The following is an 18,475-nucleotide window of genomic DNA, read 5'->3' as shown; positions in this document are numbered from 1 at the left end:
ATTTTAGCCTTTTTTAAGAGAAATGTTACTATTCTTTCACATCTGCAATAGTAGAGAGCAAACAAAAAATCACCGTGAGTGAGGAAAGTGGCAAAATGAACTTTAAAATAAAAGCTTAATTTCTCTGTATTAATTAATTTCATTTTTCTTTTAAAAATAAGCAGTCGTTTCAAACATCACACATGACCAAGTGAAAAATCAGACATGCAGGCTATGGAACAGGAGAGTTTCATAGCCCAGAGTCCCTCTAACCCCTTCACACCAATGTTCCACCTAGCACAGGAATGTTTTGGGTTCCAGCACGCTCCACTTGCACCTGATACTTATCAGCAATTTTCAGTTTTATTTATCAAGCATTTGAGCAATGTGAGCCTGGACTGTGGAAATATTAATATTCATTGCTAATACGATGAGCCTTGGGCAAACAGGCTGTCCAAACACACATATGTTTAGGTTACCAGGATATTTATCTAATAAACACTTCACTGTTTAGGTTTGTATTTTCCTACCCCAAACCAGCTGCAGTTCCACCCTCAGATGTTACCACCAAACCATGGAGAAACAGGAATTTTCTCCCTAATCATCTTAACATGTTTGGATAAAAGGAAAATTAAATATAGGTGTTAAATCCACTGGGTTTTAATAGGTTGGTTTTTTTAAAATTCATAATTTTCCTGCTGTTTTTGCTTAAATTGGTCATTATTATCACAGACAACCTCAGTACCAAGGAGAGGAACATGTTCAGGGTTATCAAACAGGACAAGTGACAAAGGCAAAACAAGGGAAGTGACTTCAATCACACCTTGGATTTAAAAGAAAATAAACAGAAGGTGTTCTATTAACACTTTTTAAATGTGCTACAAGCCCTTTAAGGTAGCAGTTTGACCTTGGAAGTCTTTAAAACAATTATTAAACTGACAGTACATTTTGGTATCAGAACTCCACTTGCTCCAAGAGAGTCTAAACAAAAATAAGCTACAAAATAGGGGAAAGAAACTGGTGATTTCAGGACAGGTGCCAAATATTAGTTTCAGATTAGTTTTAAGGGATCCCTCAAGTTTTCCATCCCATCCTGTTTGCTATGATGAGCAAGAGGAATTATCACCCTCCTGTCCTGCATTCCTTGGAAAATAAACACAGTCCTGACCACAAGGAGTGTGAGTAGCCCTGCCTGTACATTCAGCTTAATAGATGGAACTATTTCACTTACAAGTCTGCATTGTACAGAAAAGCAGTGATTAAATCAATGTTAAACACGCTGCAAATTTTTATGACAAAAAATGTTATACCTTTAGTATATAACTTACAAGTAAGTTGAACTTCTGTCTCAAAACAAATGAGGCCACACCAATGGCAAAGTTTTTCTGAAAACATCTTTATTCTTCCCCAAGAGCTTTAAAAATACAGTGTACAGTGAGAAACTGATTTTCTAGGATTTTGCACTAAAGAGCTGAAAAGGTGACGTGAATTTTTCACATATCCCTTTAAAAATCCTGACTAATCACGTTATTTCAGTCTCATTAACATCAGAAAGGAGGTGGCAACTCTACCTTATTTTCTGAAATATATTCTCTGTGGTGGTTTGACCAGGAAGGAGTGGGAATTCTGGGAAGCTGTGGTCAAACCAATGAAGGTTTTGGGTTTGAGACTGGCACCTGGTGTAGCCAGTGGGGTTTGGACACACCTCCGAGAATACACAGGGGTTAAAAAGCAGGGCACTGCCCTTGGCACTCTCTCTTGGGACGTCGCTTCGAAGAAGTCAGATCACCCTCCCCTGTCCAGCCTTGCTGCTGGGCGGGGGAGGGGCAGCCATGCGGTAGGCCCGGGGCCTGGACAGAGATAGGGGTGAGAAAGCTCTCAAGGATAGAAAGGTGGAAGAGCCCCAAGAGACATCGGGCAGTCATTCCCCCCCCCCGGAGGGAGAGAGAGGAGAGCCGGCGTCTGAATGTGATAGCAGCCAGCCCGGGAGGAGAAAGGGGAGGGAAGAGTGCAGCCTGGCCGGCGGAGCAGCAGCACCTGTGGGAGTACTAGCATTCCGGGACAGACAGAGACTGAAAACTTTTAACCCTTTCTTTCATGATTGGGGCCTTGCAAAAATGCTAATCCTCCTCGAAGCTGAATAAGAAGGGAGATAAGAGATGAGATGAGACAAGGACCTGGCCCGAAGAACGTAGAGATGATTGAATGGGGAGAGATGATTTGGAGTGGCCTTTTGGCTGGACTTTTCTTGTGGCCATGGACTCAGTTGTTCCTGTGACACAGACTGCATTTAGGGGGAGGCAGTGCCTCAAAACCAGGAGGGTTCATTCGTGAGGACCCCCCGGCCCCAGGGGGTTGGAAAAATATGGGGGAGACAGATGTCCCAAAGCAGAGACTGTGCCTTTTTAGAGTGAGACAAGGCATCCTTGAAAGACAACCCTAAAAGCAGCTCTGGTCCATGCGTCAGTGGTGAGAGCACTGGGCATAGAAGGAAGATGTCACAAGCGGCAAAAGGACTTTTTCCGGGCGGTGCCGAAGTGACAGAGAAGCACACGAGGTTTCAGTGTGTTTCCAGGGGAAGCCTATGGAACAAGAAGGACTCCTTTCCTCTTCATGAACTGCAGTTTGAGTATACTAAAGTGTGGGGCCAAAGCTGGGCAGTTAATGATTCAGGAGAATGTATCAGATTGAGAAAGTCAGGTAGTGGGGAGGGGGAAAGTGGTTTTTGTAAGGTTTTCAATTCTTTTTTTTCTTTTCCTTATAGTCTTTCCCTATTTCCCTGTAGTTTAAGTAATAAAGTGTTCTTTATGTTTAAGTTAGAGCCTGTTTTGCTTATTCCTGGTCACATCTCACAGCAGACACCAGGGTGAGGGCATTTTCATGGGGAGCACTGGCCCTGTGCCAGGCTCAAACCATGACATCTCCCTCTCCATTTCTCTAATTGAAGTAAGCTCTTGAGTTATTTTAAGTCTACTCCAAATTTTGCTTACCTGCAAGACAAAATGTCCATCTTAACAGCTCTCCTGCCTCCCAACACCATTATTTTCAGCAATTCTGTCCAAGCATGGCCAGTTTAGCCCAAAATGCTGGTAGCAGTGAAAAAAATCACTGACTTTACAATTTTATTTAAATTGGTCATGACTTCTCTTAATTATGTGAACGTTGAACTGGAACCTGTCTTTATTGCCCCCTTGCCTTTCACATTCAGCTCGTTGGTTGCACTGATGTGGAATTTCTGGGAATATCAAGCTTTCTTTTTTTGTGTACTGGAGACAAGGTAAAAATATTGGTTTATCATTTCAGATGCATAGATTTTAATGTATTTCAGAGTTTATGGTGCTGGAAGCGGTTGCAGTAGAGGTATAAACCACCTCTGCTATACGTGCAACTATGCTGGCCTAAAGGATTCCACAATCTACTCAGTGTCAGCCCTGGTTTTCAACTGGAGCACCAAACTCTTAATTCTGTTATCTGAGCCCTATAAAAAATTAGAGAAATTAGAAGGCACATGGCTAACAGGATTTTTTCCTCCTAAAGACGCAGTAGCCTCTTTTTCTTAGTGCACATATTCAACACTTACTATTCCTCCGCTCAGAACCTTGCCACGAACTCAGTTTTGTGTAACACTTATCCCTCAAAGCCAAGCTTTTGTTGATACATTCTAGTGCTTGTCAGACATCATCTCTCCAAAAACAGGCTGACATTTTGTGTCAGAGAGAGCAGGGAGCCCCAGCAGCATCACCAGCCACTCAATTGGTGCATCTGCCAATCATTGCCATGGAGCAGCCCTAACATCCATGAGGATGGAGAGAGCATCTGCTCCTGGCTTGGGGAAGGAGGAACACTTTCAAAGGGCTTGGATAAAGCCCTGCTCTGTCCAGCAGGCTCCTGGCATTCAGCAGCAGCTCAGGCTGTGGATTTAAGTCTGACACACACAGGACTCAGCCCACACCTCCTTTAGTCCAGGTGAATGCTCCACCACCAGCGACTGTCTGCTCTTTTGCTGCTCCCTCTTTGTTGGGTTCAATTCCATTTCTTAAAGAAACACAGCTCCAGCACATCTGGCTTGTCCCAGGAAGAACAAGGCACCCTCCTCCCACACCTTCCTTTTGCACCACCAAAGAGACTGAGCATGAAAATCCACCCCTTTCCAATTTTGGATCATTTCAGCTTTCAAGAGGAACAAAACACATTTGCTGCCTGCCAGCCACCCTGAGAATGTTGCCTCATAGATCAAATTCTCCAAATGCAACAAATATTTGTGAAAATCTGCGTGGAAAGAGAGGGTGAGATGAGGGAAGAGTGGTTTAGATCACTCCCACTGGAGGCAAGCCCACAGTGCGAGTTCACCAGTTATTTGTTCCATGTGGGGCTGCCAACTGCATCATTCCCAACCAGAGGCACCATATGGAGCCTTTGCTCATCTGGTGAGGAGGTGACAGCACGGCAGCCAAAGTTGCCCTGGGGCAGGGAATTAAATCATCACAGGGGCTGGGACACAGGAATGGAAAACACCAATTATTAGAAACCTAATCGTCCTCCTTTCTCCCCCCTCCCCAAAAAAATCCCACTTGAATCTCCTGTTTTCCTCTGCTCTAAACATGAGGCTCCTGTTTCTAACCAACCTCAAAAACTTGTTCTGCATCTCCACTCCTTTTTCTTTTCTTTTTTTCATTTTCTCTATTCTAATTTAAAGAATAAAACCCACTTGATTCCCCCTCATGCACAGGACACAGGCTGCTGCTTTCAGTGGTGACATTTAAATCCATGCTGTCCTCCAGCATCCGGCCGGAGGAGTTGCAGAGGAAATCCTGCTGAGCCTGGAGTACCAATTGCTGTGCAGCAAATGGCACAGCCCCCAAATCCCAGCCCTTGCAAGCAGCAGCTTCTCTACCCCAGGCACACAGTTAAGTCTGGACTAGCACTAGAGGTAGATCCCAAAAGTTTTTCAGAAAGAGCATTCTAATTCTACATTTGGAAAAGGCTGTATATTTTTTTCCCCTCAGCTCTTGAGCTCTCTTTGCTAACACTTATCACTAAAAATTTAGGCAAACATCTAGCCCAGAAAATGCATTTTAGTCATTAGTTACCAAACCATTAGCTGTTAAAAGCTGGAATCTTACTGAAGTGGGTTGAGCAAACTTCACTGTTAAGGCTGCAAACAACTTAAAAATGCACTTAGAAGCTAATGGAAACTTTTATCACTCACGGTAGTGTTTTGCATCTTACCATAATTGTATTAGACCTTAATAGTGCAATTACAGTACAGGTTTAGACGGAGAGGCACTACAATTCAGATGCACACACACACTCCCCCTTTTCACCTCCTATTTCAGCAATTCCTTTCAATATTTTCTGTAGCCACCAGCACAAAAAGCTCCATCGTGGCATCACACAGCAGCAGGGGAGGCAAAGTGCAAAGTTGTTTATTAGCAACCAAAGGAATTTCCATTAGAAACTGAATAATTGTAAATTAAAAACTTCACATTTTACATCTCCACCTGCTCCACAGAGGCCACAATGCGTTAATTATTGCTTAAATACATATGCAATTCTTCAAATTGCATCAAATTATGCTCTTCAAGTTGATGAGGCACAAGGTATGAAAATTGAGCTACCCTTGACTTTCTGCCTCATATTAAGAGCAGCTCAGTGCTATCAGGCTGTTATACTCACAGTTAGTTAATTCAGAACTGACATCAGACAAGTCCAACAAAATAACTTTAGACATCAAGGTGAGATTACATGCACACAAAACATTTTACATACTTTTTTCCCCTACAATTTAGTTGGTGCTGACCATTCTCTGTGCCCAAAAGAACCATGATATCACATCTGCAGAGATTTTAAATTATTAAAATTTCAGAGAGCTTTCAGATGTAACCACATCACTCTCTCACAGGGTTATATTTAATTACAATGATGAGCATACTCAGATATTTTTGTTACCATTTTCTAGGCAAAAACTGAGCTATGTGTATAGGTAAAAAAATTAAATGCTGCTGGTTTTACTTACTTCCACCAGAGGAAACCAAGGACTATGTTTAAAATATATACCTGCAGATAAAATCAACTGTAAAATCACTTTCCACTTATTATCAATGTGTCAATCCCAGATTGTGGATTTATTAAGAGTGAGCAGCACCATTTTAATCTCCTTATTCCCATTTCCTTCAAGAGATCTCCTGAACAGTACAAACTTCCCAGGAAACATTAGTACAGTGGAACTGGTGATATCCAACAGAAAACAAACAAACAAAATAGCAGTTCACAAAATCCTAGAATGGTTTGGGTTGAAAGGGACCTTAAGGACCATTCAGTTCCAATCCCATATCATCTAGTTCTTACTCCAATTCAGACAATCCCATTTATTTTCCATGTAACAACATTTCTCTCACTGTTCTGCCTGGGCAGAACCAACGTGAAAACGTGGGACGCAGGATATAAAATATAACAACAGCTCTTATACCTTCTCTCTCAATGTTTGTAAGGATCTATTTGCCAGGATTTGGTGGATTGCTGCCAGGCAAGCAGCACTCAGCAAGCACATAAGCCAAATTCCCCACCCCAGGGACACAGGGCCACCATAACCAAGGAGAAAATCCCTTTGCTCCCCATCAGTTTTACATTCCTCACCACTTGCAACGGCCAGAATTCCACTAAAACTTTCCATCTGTTTTAAATCTATATTTTATTATTTTAAAATCTATATTTAAAGAGATGAGCAACTGCATTTCTCCAGAGGGAGGATTATTTATGTGAAATATCCACATGAAACCAGATGAAAGTATTTCTGCATAGGATTGAAAGCTCCCACTAAAATAGATGTGGAACACACCCAATGCTTAAACCACCAAGACAGCCCCATTTACATCACAACTTTGGGACAAAGGTATCCAACAGGCACATTCTGTGGGCTAAAAAATTAAAAATATAACCAAGCTCTCTACAGCATGCTGAGCTGCAGGGGCAGACAGCTTCAGCTGTGCCAAGGAGTCTCTGTGAGCTGCTCAGGAATAAATCTTATGCTGCTCTATCCAACAGCACAGATGACAACAGCAACAGAGAATGGCCTGGAAAGAACTTCTGAGAAGAATCTCCATTTTTTATTAGGTGTTTGTATGTAAACTGGCTTTTGAAGAGCTGCTCCTGTCAGCTTCTACACTCGTGGGACATGGATGTTGCCACCTGACTCTAAGTAGGGATAGTAGGGTGAATGAATTAAGCCATTAATTAAGTTTTTTTACAGATTACACCATCCTGTTTTCCTCTTGGTCTTCCTCCACAAAAACAGAACAAAAACCATAAGGCAAATCAATTTGGTCCTGTCATTAATGTGGTGGCAACCAGCCTTTGGAAAAGGTTATTTGTCATCCCATCCTCTCCTGTGAACTCCTGAACGCTGCTGGAGCCATGGGACGTCAAAGAAAGGCACCAGGAAAACTTCTGCCATGCAGGGGTGGAACCAGTTAAAGAGTCTGGAGAAACCCCCCTATGAAAGTCAATAACTCTGTGGGGAAAGACACAGAACAGGCAGGAGACCTCCCCTTCATGTGCAGATTTGATTACACTGGTGTTGGCATTCAGTTGGGTATTGACTTTTCCTGCTGCCCTGTTCTGCTGGGGGTGGGAGATGATGCAATGAATGCAGCAGGAAAAGTTTCCACTGTCGTGTCCTAAAGTTCACAAATTCATGGGGGCAATGGATCATGTTTTCCACTACACCAAATTTATCACTTTTACATAGCACCACACTATGTCTCATATCATTTATGTCTCCAGAGTATAAAACTAAGTTATCACTGTATTAAAAGTCTCTTTCCATTTAAAAGGGTGATAACATTTTATATTTGAAATTAACAACTAATTAATTCCACATATTTCTCTGACTGAACAATCCACTGTCCCATCTTGAATGAATTAATCAATTCCCTCACTTCAGTTAAAAAGCAGATAAAAAAATGGTAATTTCTAAAGGTTTACCTTAGCTTTAAGTTTTTAAAAAATAATTTTATTTTTTTAAATTCAAATATCCATTCTATGCCTTAGCAATACTTTATTATTAAACTGGAATTCAACCTTGATAAATTAACTTATTTACACCCTACAAATAATTTCATTTGAATTAACTGCTGACAAATGCAGGGAAGATAGAGAACCTCAGAGATGTGGCAGAGCAGTTCTGCATTATCTCCGTGCAGTTTCAGAGGTGTATCTGCTCTTTAGGACAAGGAGTGGGGATTTAAACTGAAAGAGGATAGACATTAAGAAGAAATTCTTCCCTTTTGAGGGCATGTCATCAGCATTTAAAACAGATAATACATCAGACCTAGTAGTTTCAAATAATACATTATATTCGTATGATATTTAGTGACTATTTGCACGGGCAAGCAAGTCTCAGTGCCTTTCTCCACATTAGTAAGCATCCTTCCCATTCTCCCAAAGTTAATGTATGGATAACTGATCTCTTATGCAAAGCTTAAATAGGATTTAATGAACCTCCATTACTCAAGCTGCACATTTTCCTCAAGATGAAAAATGCCATGTACAATGTATTTTCCTGCATGTGAATAAGCCCATTAATATAGATTTCTGAACAGTGTGTTTCTACTCAGCAATTTTTGCCCTTTGGGAGGGAGAAGGAAAGGGAGAAGGGAGCAGACACTTCCCCTCACTCCCCCACACAGTCTCTGGAAAGGAACTGGATCAGCTTTGTTGGTACTTTGGATTCAGAGCTGTTCTTAGCACAGAGGCACAATTGCCTTCTGACAAATGTTTGTGAAACCTTTGCTGCCAGCATTAAATCTGTTCTAACGTATTCTTCCCCAACTTTGATATGAAATGGTAGCAGAGAAAGTAATCAAAGCAATACAAATCTGGCAATATCAAAAATTGCTCTCACTTTCACACCTTGTTTGCCTCTTTGAATAATTCCCCTCCCTGAAGAAGCCCTTGTGAGGAATTAAATCTGGATGTACCACCAAGAGACATTAATCTCCAGACTGGTTCTGAAATGCAAATTCTCTTCGCTTTAGCAGCAATGCACAAGCACCAGTGAAATTACCATTCAGAGGTACAAAAAGCTGATTTGCAGCCTCAGTCAGGTACCTGAAACACAACTTGGTGTGTTATTGGTTTTTTTTAGTTTTCCTGGTGTTACTTTACAAAAAGTCTAGATTTACCATTCTCTACTGAAAAAATGTCTTAAACAAGTCTACTTTTCCACTGTATTTCTTAGAATTTCATATCAATTCTGCCTTCTCCTACCTTTTCCTCTCAATTTCCACTATTACCCTTCCAAATGGATCCACTGGGTCTTGGAATCTCTGTGGAAATTCAAGGAGAGTTTTCTTCCAAACCTTGTCAGGAGAATGCTGCTGCTGCCCCTCTCTCTACTCAGACAATTAACAGATATCAACTGCAGACACTTCATAACTAATTCATATAAGGCTGTACAAAAGTTCATTTTTTCCTGATTATCTCTCCTGCTCAGTCCTGAATCAGGTAAGATACATTTTTGAGAGCTTTACTGTTGCACTGGACAAACCCAATATCTTTAGGAAAAATCTCAAAACAAAACAGAAATAAACCAACAACCCCCCCCCCAAAAAAAAAAAAAAAAGGTGGAAAGGAAGGTTTTGATGGAATTGACATTTTCTAATGAAAAAAATCTTTTGTTAGAAAGTAGCAGGAGGTTTCCAAGTGGAATTATTTGATATCTCTGAGGCAACATGCAGCAGATACAGCTTCTCTCTTTTGCAGGAACAACCCTATTCATTCACACTGAAATACAGAGGCTAGGATATGGATTTTGTAGACTAATGATCCCACAAAGAACCTTGCAAAAAGCCAGCTCCTCTCACTGCAGATGTCCCTGGTAACCACTGAGTCTGCTCTGCAAAGCTGGTCTCAGAGCATGGGCTCACAGCTTCTCTTGACAACTTTACCACCATCCGACTCCCCCAGTCAATCACATCATGTCCACCTTGGAACTCCCTCCCCAAATCCTTCAACTCACACAGAAGCTATGTCTGAACCTCAGAACAAAGTCTAAGATCACAGAACAAAACCAACAGTTACCATATTTTTATTTTATTTAGTATTGTGTAACATGAAACTCTGTCATTGCTTTACACATTTCAGAGTTTTTCTCCTACAATAAATGTGGTTTCCGTGCAAACAAACAAAAAGACCAAACCCAAGCTGCAATTGGACACTCAGGAGAAAAGCATTATAATTTCAGTGTGCCACCAAAACTTCCTCAAGAAGACAACAAAAGCTAACTGAGGTTCTGTGTTTTGAAGATCATCCTTTCTACCAGCAGTCACCTGTATGTTCAAGGTATATCCATGGGGGAGAAGAACCTGCTTAAAATCATGAATTCTCCACAAATAAATAATCTGATTTCTCATTTCCAGCAGCTTCAGTTCTACTCAGCTTCCAAAGTTACTGTTCAGAACAACAAATCTCTTTCACCACTCCCAAAACAAAACAGTGAAACTCATGACTTCACTGCTCCCGAATTTTCTACACCCATCCCATATGAACAAAGAAAACTGCAATAAAAACCAATTTAAAAGTAAAATGGTACTCTAAGAAGTTCTGTTTAGTGATCTGCTTCCCTCTTCCCCTCCAAAGCCTAAACCAAAACTAACAATTAAATAAAACCAGGGAAGGTTTTGTAAACAGATTGCAACCAAAAGGAAAAATTCTTACCTTGAAGCATCAAAGCTGTCATAGGATCCAACAGTGTAGTGTCTAAACAGCTTCTTTGTTCTATCTGCTCGCGTTTCTGCACAGAGAAAAAATAATTTTCAATACTTCTGTATTTCTTTATATTCCCTCACAGTGAATAAATCTAGTTTCAAGGCATTTTGGAAAAAATGCTGGCTTTGGAGATATTCTTTTATGGCATCAGACACATCGAGTGAATAAGGAGAACTTCTTGGAGATCATGAATCATACCATTCACAAGTTTTAAAGCTCCACTCAGATTCTCAGTAGCAAAAACTTTTGTGTCCAATATTTGGGTCTTTTATAGCTAAGAGGCAAGATAGAAGAAGAAAGAAAGAAGAAAAATCTGCAATAGATGTCAGAAAGGTTGGGAAAATAGCCAGAATATGCAAATCAATATTTTTTTGCCTAACTACAGTCTGGTCCTCCAATGAAATCACCTTTGGTTTGGCAAAGAGACATCAGAAATCAGATGGGAAAGTTTCTGGTTTAGATTATGACCATCAAAGTCTCATCTGCACAGCTGAGGGACACTCCATGGAACAACAGCCTGACACAATCCCAGCAGATTTTATTGATTCTCCAAGCCAGCCAGAGCCCCCAGGGCACAGCACCTCTGTGGCACAGCTTTTAAGGATGGTACAAATTACTGAGAGTGGTGCGGTCTAATGACCAAAGGCAAGCCTGCAGAGAGAAAAAGAACCTCAGAGCAGGATGGAAGGGCTTTGAACACAGCCAAAGAGCAGCAGAAAGTCCTGGGAGGCAGACCTTGGGAGGAAGGGTGGGGAAAATGACTATTTCCATGCTTTAACCAGTGCAGCTGACATGTAACTGGAACATGCCCCCAGCTGGAGGCATAAATACAAATCCATCCATAATGCAGAGTAATTCCAGCTGGAAATGCACTTGAAGGTTGTAGCTGGCTAAAAGAGTAAGAAAGTTGTTTCTTCAGAGCTGTGCACCAATTGGCAAGGCCCAAGAAAAGCAGTGCTAGGAAAAACCAAAAAGATTTACATTTATATATATTATGTAGAGACCAGCCAGCCTCCATCCTACAGGATGGCCAGAGAGGGAGAAATCTCCTATTATAATATGAACTCTACTTGATAGTTCAGTTTATTTTGTCCCTTTGTCACTCACCTACAATGTGTATTTTCTGCCTAAAAGGCCTTTCCTTTACCCAAAATTCCTGCTCCTACTGCACAAATTGCAGCCTGTTCCCCATCAAGCAACATTCTTTTTTCATGCTACTCTAAAAATCAGGTTCATACCAAGAGACATAAACAGAAGAAACACAGAAAATCATAAACCTGGAGTCCACTTTGAGTTTCCCCCTGGCTGTTCTCAGAAGTCCCTCAGAAATTATTACAAGAAATAAATTATGACAAAGAACATTTTGAAATCTTAAAGCAACTGCTTGAGCCTTAAGGAGCCAGATGTTCCCCCTGCAGAACCTGTTTTCTATAGCATGATATTTCAGTGCTATAAGGAACACAAAGTGGGTGGGAGGGATGGGAAGGCACAGCAAGACAGAGAGCTTTGTTCAGCTCCTCAGGACTGCAGAGCCAGCACTCTCAGCTGCAGCTTGGGTCTGCTCCCCTCTGCTTCCCCCCACTCCTCTGGGTGCAGTCAGGGATTATTTGGGAAAACAGAAGCCTTGCAAGGTGCTGAACTCGAGGCTAAGTGGCAGCTTCCCAGGCTGCTGTGTTAAGCTCCCTAATTAGCCTCTTTCCCTCACCTCACACAGGTCCCAGGCTGCCCTATTACACAGCACAAGCACAGACACCCAGGAGCAGGGGGGAGGGCCACGAATCTGCCATCAGAATGAACTGGGACTGAAAAAGGAAAAGGATTCCATTCTCTGACTTGACAAAAGAACACAAAGAACCCATAGGCAAATGCCTAACAAATGCTGTTCTGAATTCAAGCCAAATATAGCACAGTAACACTGTTATAGATATATTTGCACCAAGGGGTTAGTTCCAGGTTTCCCTGGATTTGTACCCATTCTTATGTCCCAGGTTTTCTTAAGATCAGAACTCTTTATCAGAATGCTTTGAAGCAAGTTAGGACCACCTAGCACTGACAACCCTATCATTATTTAAGAAGCTTTTACCCATAGAATCTTTTGAGGATTTCTTCTTATACTTGGTTGCAGACAGATTAGAAAGACGAGCAAGAAGATATGGACATGAAGGTCTAGAAACACATTACTTAGCAGTTTTATTTTAATACAGTCAATTATTTCAATAATACTGCATTCTTACTGAGAGAAATATCTGTCACCACAGATGAAAAGTCACTACATCAAGTTGGATCAGTTCAAAAAGTTTTTCTAAGAGGTAGAACAAAATAACAGGGTTTGCAAAAATGGTCCAGTTTCCTTTACAGTGACAAAAGACAGAAATGTTGGGACATCACTTGAAATTTCTACATCTCTTGAGAAGCCCATATTTTACCAGAGTAAATACCATAAGAACACAACATTTTTTTCCTGATCCATTTTCCATTGAAGCCTGTGGAACTGCAGCAGAAATAAGCTGTGTGCCCTTGGCAATAGTGGCAATCAAAATAATAAAGCTCCAGCTGTTGCTTTATTAGAATCATTTATTGTTGCAGACATCTCAGTAAGCAACAGGCTCAAACCCTGCCCTTCCAGAATGTAATTTATAGAGTTCAAAGAGGGGTGAGCACTGAGAAAGTGTAGGTGGAAAACATTTCCTCCTTTCTCTACCTCAGAAGCAGTGAAGGCTTTCCTCCAAATAAACATAGGACTTTGTGAAGATTCTCTGTCCCAGTCTCATAAGTTACCACAGGACTCCAAGAGATCTTGCAGACATTATCAAAAGCTGAAAGATCACTGCTATGAAGAGCAAGAAATAAATTTTGGACTCTAAACCACTCCTATTAGGCCACTCATGCCCTATTGCAGCCCACATCTACATTCAGTTCCAGCAGCCAGCCCAACTCCCACCCTGACACTCCTGCTTGGACTAGGCTGCTCACATATTTGATATTGCTTTGGAAGGTAAAGCACTAGGAGGGGTGCAGCAATGTATTGGCAAGGTCTAGGCCACTGTGTGCCCCAGCAAACCATTCCTAGTCATTCTCATCAACACCCTCTGGAATCGTCAAGGTTACTAAGACATGAATTGTGCTAAATTAAGAAAGAAGAGGCTGAAAAACAGAATACCAAGACCAGAAGAACTAGATAAGAGAGACAGAGAACTAGACAGAGAGCTGTGAAACAGCTGGACTGGAACCAATCACATGCTCTGAGAAGTGCATGCAGAACACGTGAACAAGAGAGAGACATCAGTTAAGAGATGCGTGATCAGCGCGTGCAGTAAAGTTAGAATGTATAAACAAGTACATAATATAAACAATAAACAGCTTCTACTTAATCATATTAGTTAGTTATCCAAGAGTCCTGATTTCCCACAGAGGGGGAAAAATCCCAAAGCAACTGTTTCCACTCCTTGTCCCCTCCCTGCTGCTCCTCGCAGGGCATTTCGGCGCCGTGTTTCCAAGGAAACCACGCAGGATGCTCTGCCAGCAGGGATGCTGCCAGAGCTGCCAGCACTCTAGGAAAGGTTCTGAGCCACCAGCATGGCCACAGGATGAACAGAGGAAACAGGAGTGCAACAGCCAGAATTTGTGCTGTCATACCAAGAGGCAAGAGAGCAGCAGGCTCTCCCCAGACACACCGGCAGTTTTATCCCCACCCCAAAACATGCAGCTTTTCCTTCTGCCTTCCCTCTTCCCCAGTGACAGCCCTGGGAGATGTTTCACTCCCAACAGACATTTATAGATGCTCTCTGCCAGAGCAGTACAGCTCTCTGTAGGTACAACACCCAAAACGCTGGCAGAGTTAAAGGCCTTCTCTCTGCACCTTCCCCTTCCTGGGGGAAAAACCCTTTCCCAACCATTTATGCTGGGGGTTAGACCAGGAGTTATTCAAAGATGAGGAAAGCTGTCTAATAATAAAATCAGCAGATATTCACTATTCAAGGACACTTGTGCTGATTTGCAACAAGACAGGGCCCCTATCTTATGAGTGTTTCCTTAAATTGATCCAAACTTGGCCATAAGAAAAAGCAGAGAAAAAGTTCATGGGATTGAAAACACCACTAAGAAGAGCACAATTTTTTCTATCCCAAGTATGTTGCCATCTTATCACAGGGGTTCCATACTGTTGTCTCCTTAGCACAAAAGTTTCATACCCTCTTGGTGTTTCTTGTGGACAGCTCCTCAGAGCACTGACTCTTCCTTCTTCACAGAGCAACCACTGACTCCAATTCCCCTCTCACCCAGCCACCCCACTCTTTTGTAGCATCTTCTTCTCATTGGCCTGGTAAAGTCAGGCCTGCTCCCAATCTTTGATAATTGGCCCCAGCTGCAACTCCTTAGGAGTAAGATTACTTTCTGCACTATCTTTATTTTCTTGTATTCTATCCCCCTACACCATGTATATCCAAAATATCTGCCATACTAAACGATGCTCTAGAAAATAACCACATTAAAAGATAAAAATATTCTTCATACCATAAACTGTGAAGTCTCAGTAACTTATTTTACTTATTCCTGTTTCTCCTCAGAAAATGAAGATTCGTCAAAACTAGATTGTCTATTAAATATGGTACATTAAAATGGTGATAAGTGAGAAGATTTTTCCAGCCTATGATATAACTGTTTTACAAGACATTTCTTATTGCTTTCTTTGAGCATTTCATTCGAGCCATAGGAAAGATGAAGTTCAGGCATCCTCCTCCAAATCACACAGAGCAGGATTATGGATTCTAAAAAATGTCCCAAAAATGGGATGAAGAAATAGAAATGGAGATTTTCCCTATTACCTGTTTGATCATTGATTCTGATAAAGGGTTATAAAAACTCATGAACGTGAGATCTGCAGGTATGTACCACCCAAGAATTCAGAAGAAACTACAATTATCTTTTTCATATCTTCGCAAATTGGTGGTAAAAACATTGATGCTTCATTTGAAGGGATAAACTGTGAGGATCAAGAGAAAAGAAGCATATGATGAAGGCATTATAAATAGTAAATTAATGAAAACCTTTAATTCATGGCTCATTTTCTTCTCTTTCAGTTTGTAGTTGTTTTGGGGTTTTTTTTTAAGTCCCAGTGTTCAGTTGATGTGATGTTTTCAACCAATATTTTTTTTTTCAGTTAAAGCCGAGAAATAGTAAATCTAATGTGGTTTTTGAAGTTTTTCAGATTTGAGAATAAGAATAAAAATGTCTCAAGGAAAACTTGAGTGGAATAGCAAATCCTTGGACATTCTTCTGCCTTTCCTTTTTCCCACTCCCCTACTAAATCTTATTTTCAGAAAAAGAAAGGAAGACAGTGTTGATTCCCTCCTTCATCCTTAGAGGAAGATTAGCTGGAATACAGTGAATTCTTTTACCCACAAAGGATGCTGAAACAGCTGATCAATGGAGTGAATCAGCAAGTTTGTTTGCAAGGGAAATCTTAAACAGAAAAATGCAGCCTGGACCTGCTGGAGAGGCAGTTATGGAAGAACAGTGCTTCCCACATCATCAGTTTTCCCTTTCATTAAAAAAAAAAAAAAAAAAAAAAGCTTACTTACACCTGAAAAATAAAACCCCAGCAAGCAGTTGTACAAGCATTTGCTTGTTACTGTCCTAAGAACTTTACCAGCTCTTTGTACAATTGTGGGATTCTGCAGCTCTTCCCTCATTTGCAGAATATTTTCAAAACGTGGTAATGGTTGCATAATCTTGCCCTGAGTTCTCCTGTTGGGTTTCTGAGGGTCTTCACTCCCTCTGCCTCTCATTTCCAACCCATCCATGGCAGCTCTGTGCCCATGGTCTCAGCTAATGCAGAGGATTAAGTCTCTCTGTCTGGGACAGGCATAGACACAGACCACAGCCCTGGGTGGTCTCATAAAAGGAAATTCATTGGCAGAGGACAGATTTTTTCCCCCTCTTTGCTTTACAGAGTAAAATGCATCTTAAAGCAAAAGAGTGAAGAGCTTATAAAAAGCTGTGGATGTGGACCTCAGAGTTTCTAGCAGCTGAACATGGATTTGGTCCACATATACCTAGTCTGATCTTTGCTGAAATACCCAGCTTTTACCAAGTTAGGCCAAAACTTGTGGCCTGACAATATGTGTATCTGCCTCATAAGAACCAGCTCTCCATGTCAATCCCAAAGTGCTCCTGCACACATAAATAAAGGCCTCTTGTTTTTCAGATTCAGGGAGAACAAAGAAGTCTTGATGAGCTGCCTGCTGGCACTATCATCTGTTGCAAATGTTATTTATCCTGAAGGTCAGGGTGGTTTGTTCACTTACAAAGCTCAGGTGGTGTAATGTTCCAGCTCCTTAGAGCTGACTCAGGGTATGAATGTTTTTAATCATAACACCGTATTTCACATTTTTCATCCTCCCTGCAAATAGTTCAAATATTGCCTGCAAATATCAGTGTTCTTACCGATGGCAGCAGCATACCACCCAGACTGATGGCCTGTAGCAAAGGGCAGGTGCCAGGTGAAACCTGGCTTAATGACTTTGCCTTGACAGAGAGAGTTTGCATTAAATTTAGGGAAATTCCATTAGAGGTTTGTGAAGGAGCTCTGCAGTTGCTTGTGTGGCAGGAGCTGTGGTCTGCTCAGCATGACAGGGATTGTTCCTACCTGAGATGTGTTTACAGCCCCACAAAGACAACCAACTGCTTGGGAGAAGGTCATTGAGCACTCTGAATTAGAAGGAACAGATGGGGAATTATTTTGGGCTGAGTAAGGAAAAACAGGCCCTGGAAAGCCATTCTTCTATTCAATTTCAAAAATCATTAATTTTCATGTACAGCAAGTTTCAGCAAGAGTTATTATGGACTTTTATCATCAATGGTGATACAAATGTTTCCCCTCAATTTCCTCCCTTACAAGAAGCTCCATTCAAGTCTAAATCTTCACCAGCTGTACTCAGGATCAATGATCTGTCAAATTCTCTGCCTTCAATAATAGATAAAATTTTGAATACATAAGAAGCTGCTGAACATGGGAAATACGTGGGACGTTCCTAGAACCTCACCATCTTTTTCACCACAGCACTGCCTCTTGTTTTCCCTCTGCCTTGATTGTGCATGTGGACTCCTCAATCTGATTTTCCTGTGGATAGCACAGTGAAAATGACCAAACATGACCAAACCAAACAACAGAGGAACACTTCACAACTTCCACTGTAAGGGCCTCAGAATAACTTCTAATTTAATGGTATAACTCCAATCACAGCAAACAAATAGCTCAGAGCAGGATGGTGCTGAGCAATCTGATACCCAGGTTTACACAGGACCAGGGAGGGGAAGATGAGGGTGGAACAGGGAACTGTGGATGTGGAAGTGCCCTGCTCACCAGGAAGAATTCCTGCCTTGCCATGCTGTTGCAAGTGTCTAAAATACAACATTCAACTACGAATCCAAACATACAAAAGAAAAATTACTTAGAAACACCACATCACTTTTAGCAGGAGTACCAGACTTTAGCAACTGAACTTGTGGTGCTGTATCAGAACATACAGATATGCTTAGGTATAGATGTAATAAAATAAATAACATATATAAAAAATCAAAATCATTTATAGATATGGTTAGAGGTACTTTGCATTGATGACTGCCAAGGAACACATGATTCAGAGCCAGGCCACAGGATAATTAATTTTCATATAGAAGAAGCTATTACCATTGGTTTGAGAGCTTACTCCTAGAGAACCTACACCAG

At 41.3% G+C, this 18,475-nt stretch overlaps 1 protein-coding gene across 8 annotated transcripts in view; it reads right to left on the bottom strand.

The window, feature by feature from the left end:
- SHANK2 (SH3 and multiple ankyrin repeat domains 2) overlaps positions 1 to 18,475 on the bottom strand; it is a 277,448-nt gene that overhangs the window by 119,585 nt on the left and 139,388 nt on the right. For all 8 annotated transcript variants that reach the window (XM_074543726.1, XM_074543727.1, XM_074543728.1 and 5 more), the window contains one exon: positions 10,696 to 10,771. In XM_074543726.1, the coding sequence (XP_074399827.1) occupies positions 10,696 to 10,771 (76 nt within the window). The remainder of the gene's footprint in view (positions 1 to 10,695; positions 10,772 to 18,475) is intronic.

This window comes from Zonotrichia albicollis, chromosome 6 (genome assembly GCF_047830755.1).
Source record: "Zonotrichia albicollis isolate bZonAlb1 chromosome 6, bZonAlb1.hap1, whole genome shotgun sequence".
Lineage (NCBI taxonomy): Eukaryota > Metazoa > Chordata > Aves > Passeriformes > Passerellidae > Zonotrichia > Zonotrichia albicollis.
The sequence above is the reverse complement of the archived record's forward strand: the minus strand, read 5'-3'. Positions and strand labels throughout refer to the sequence as shown.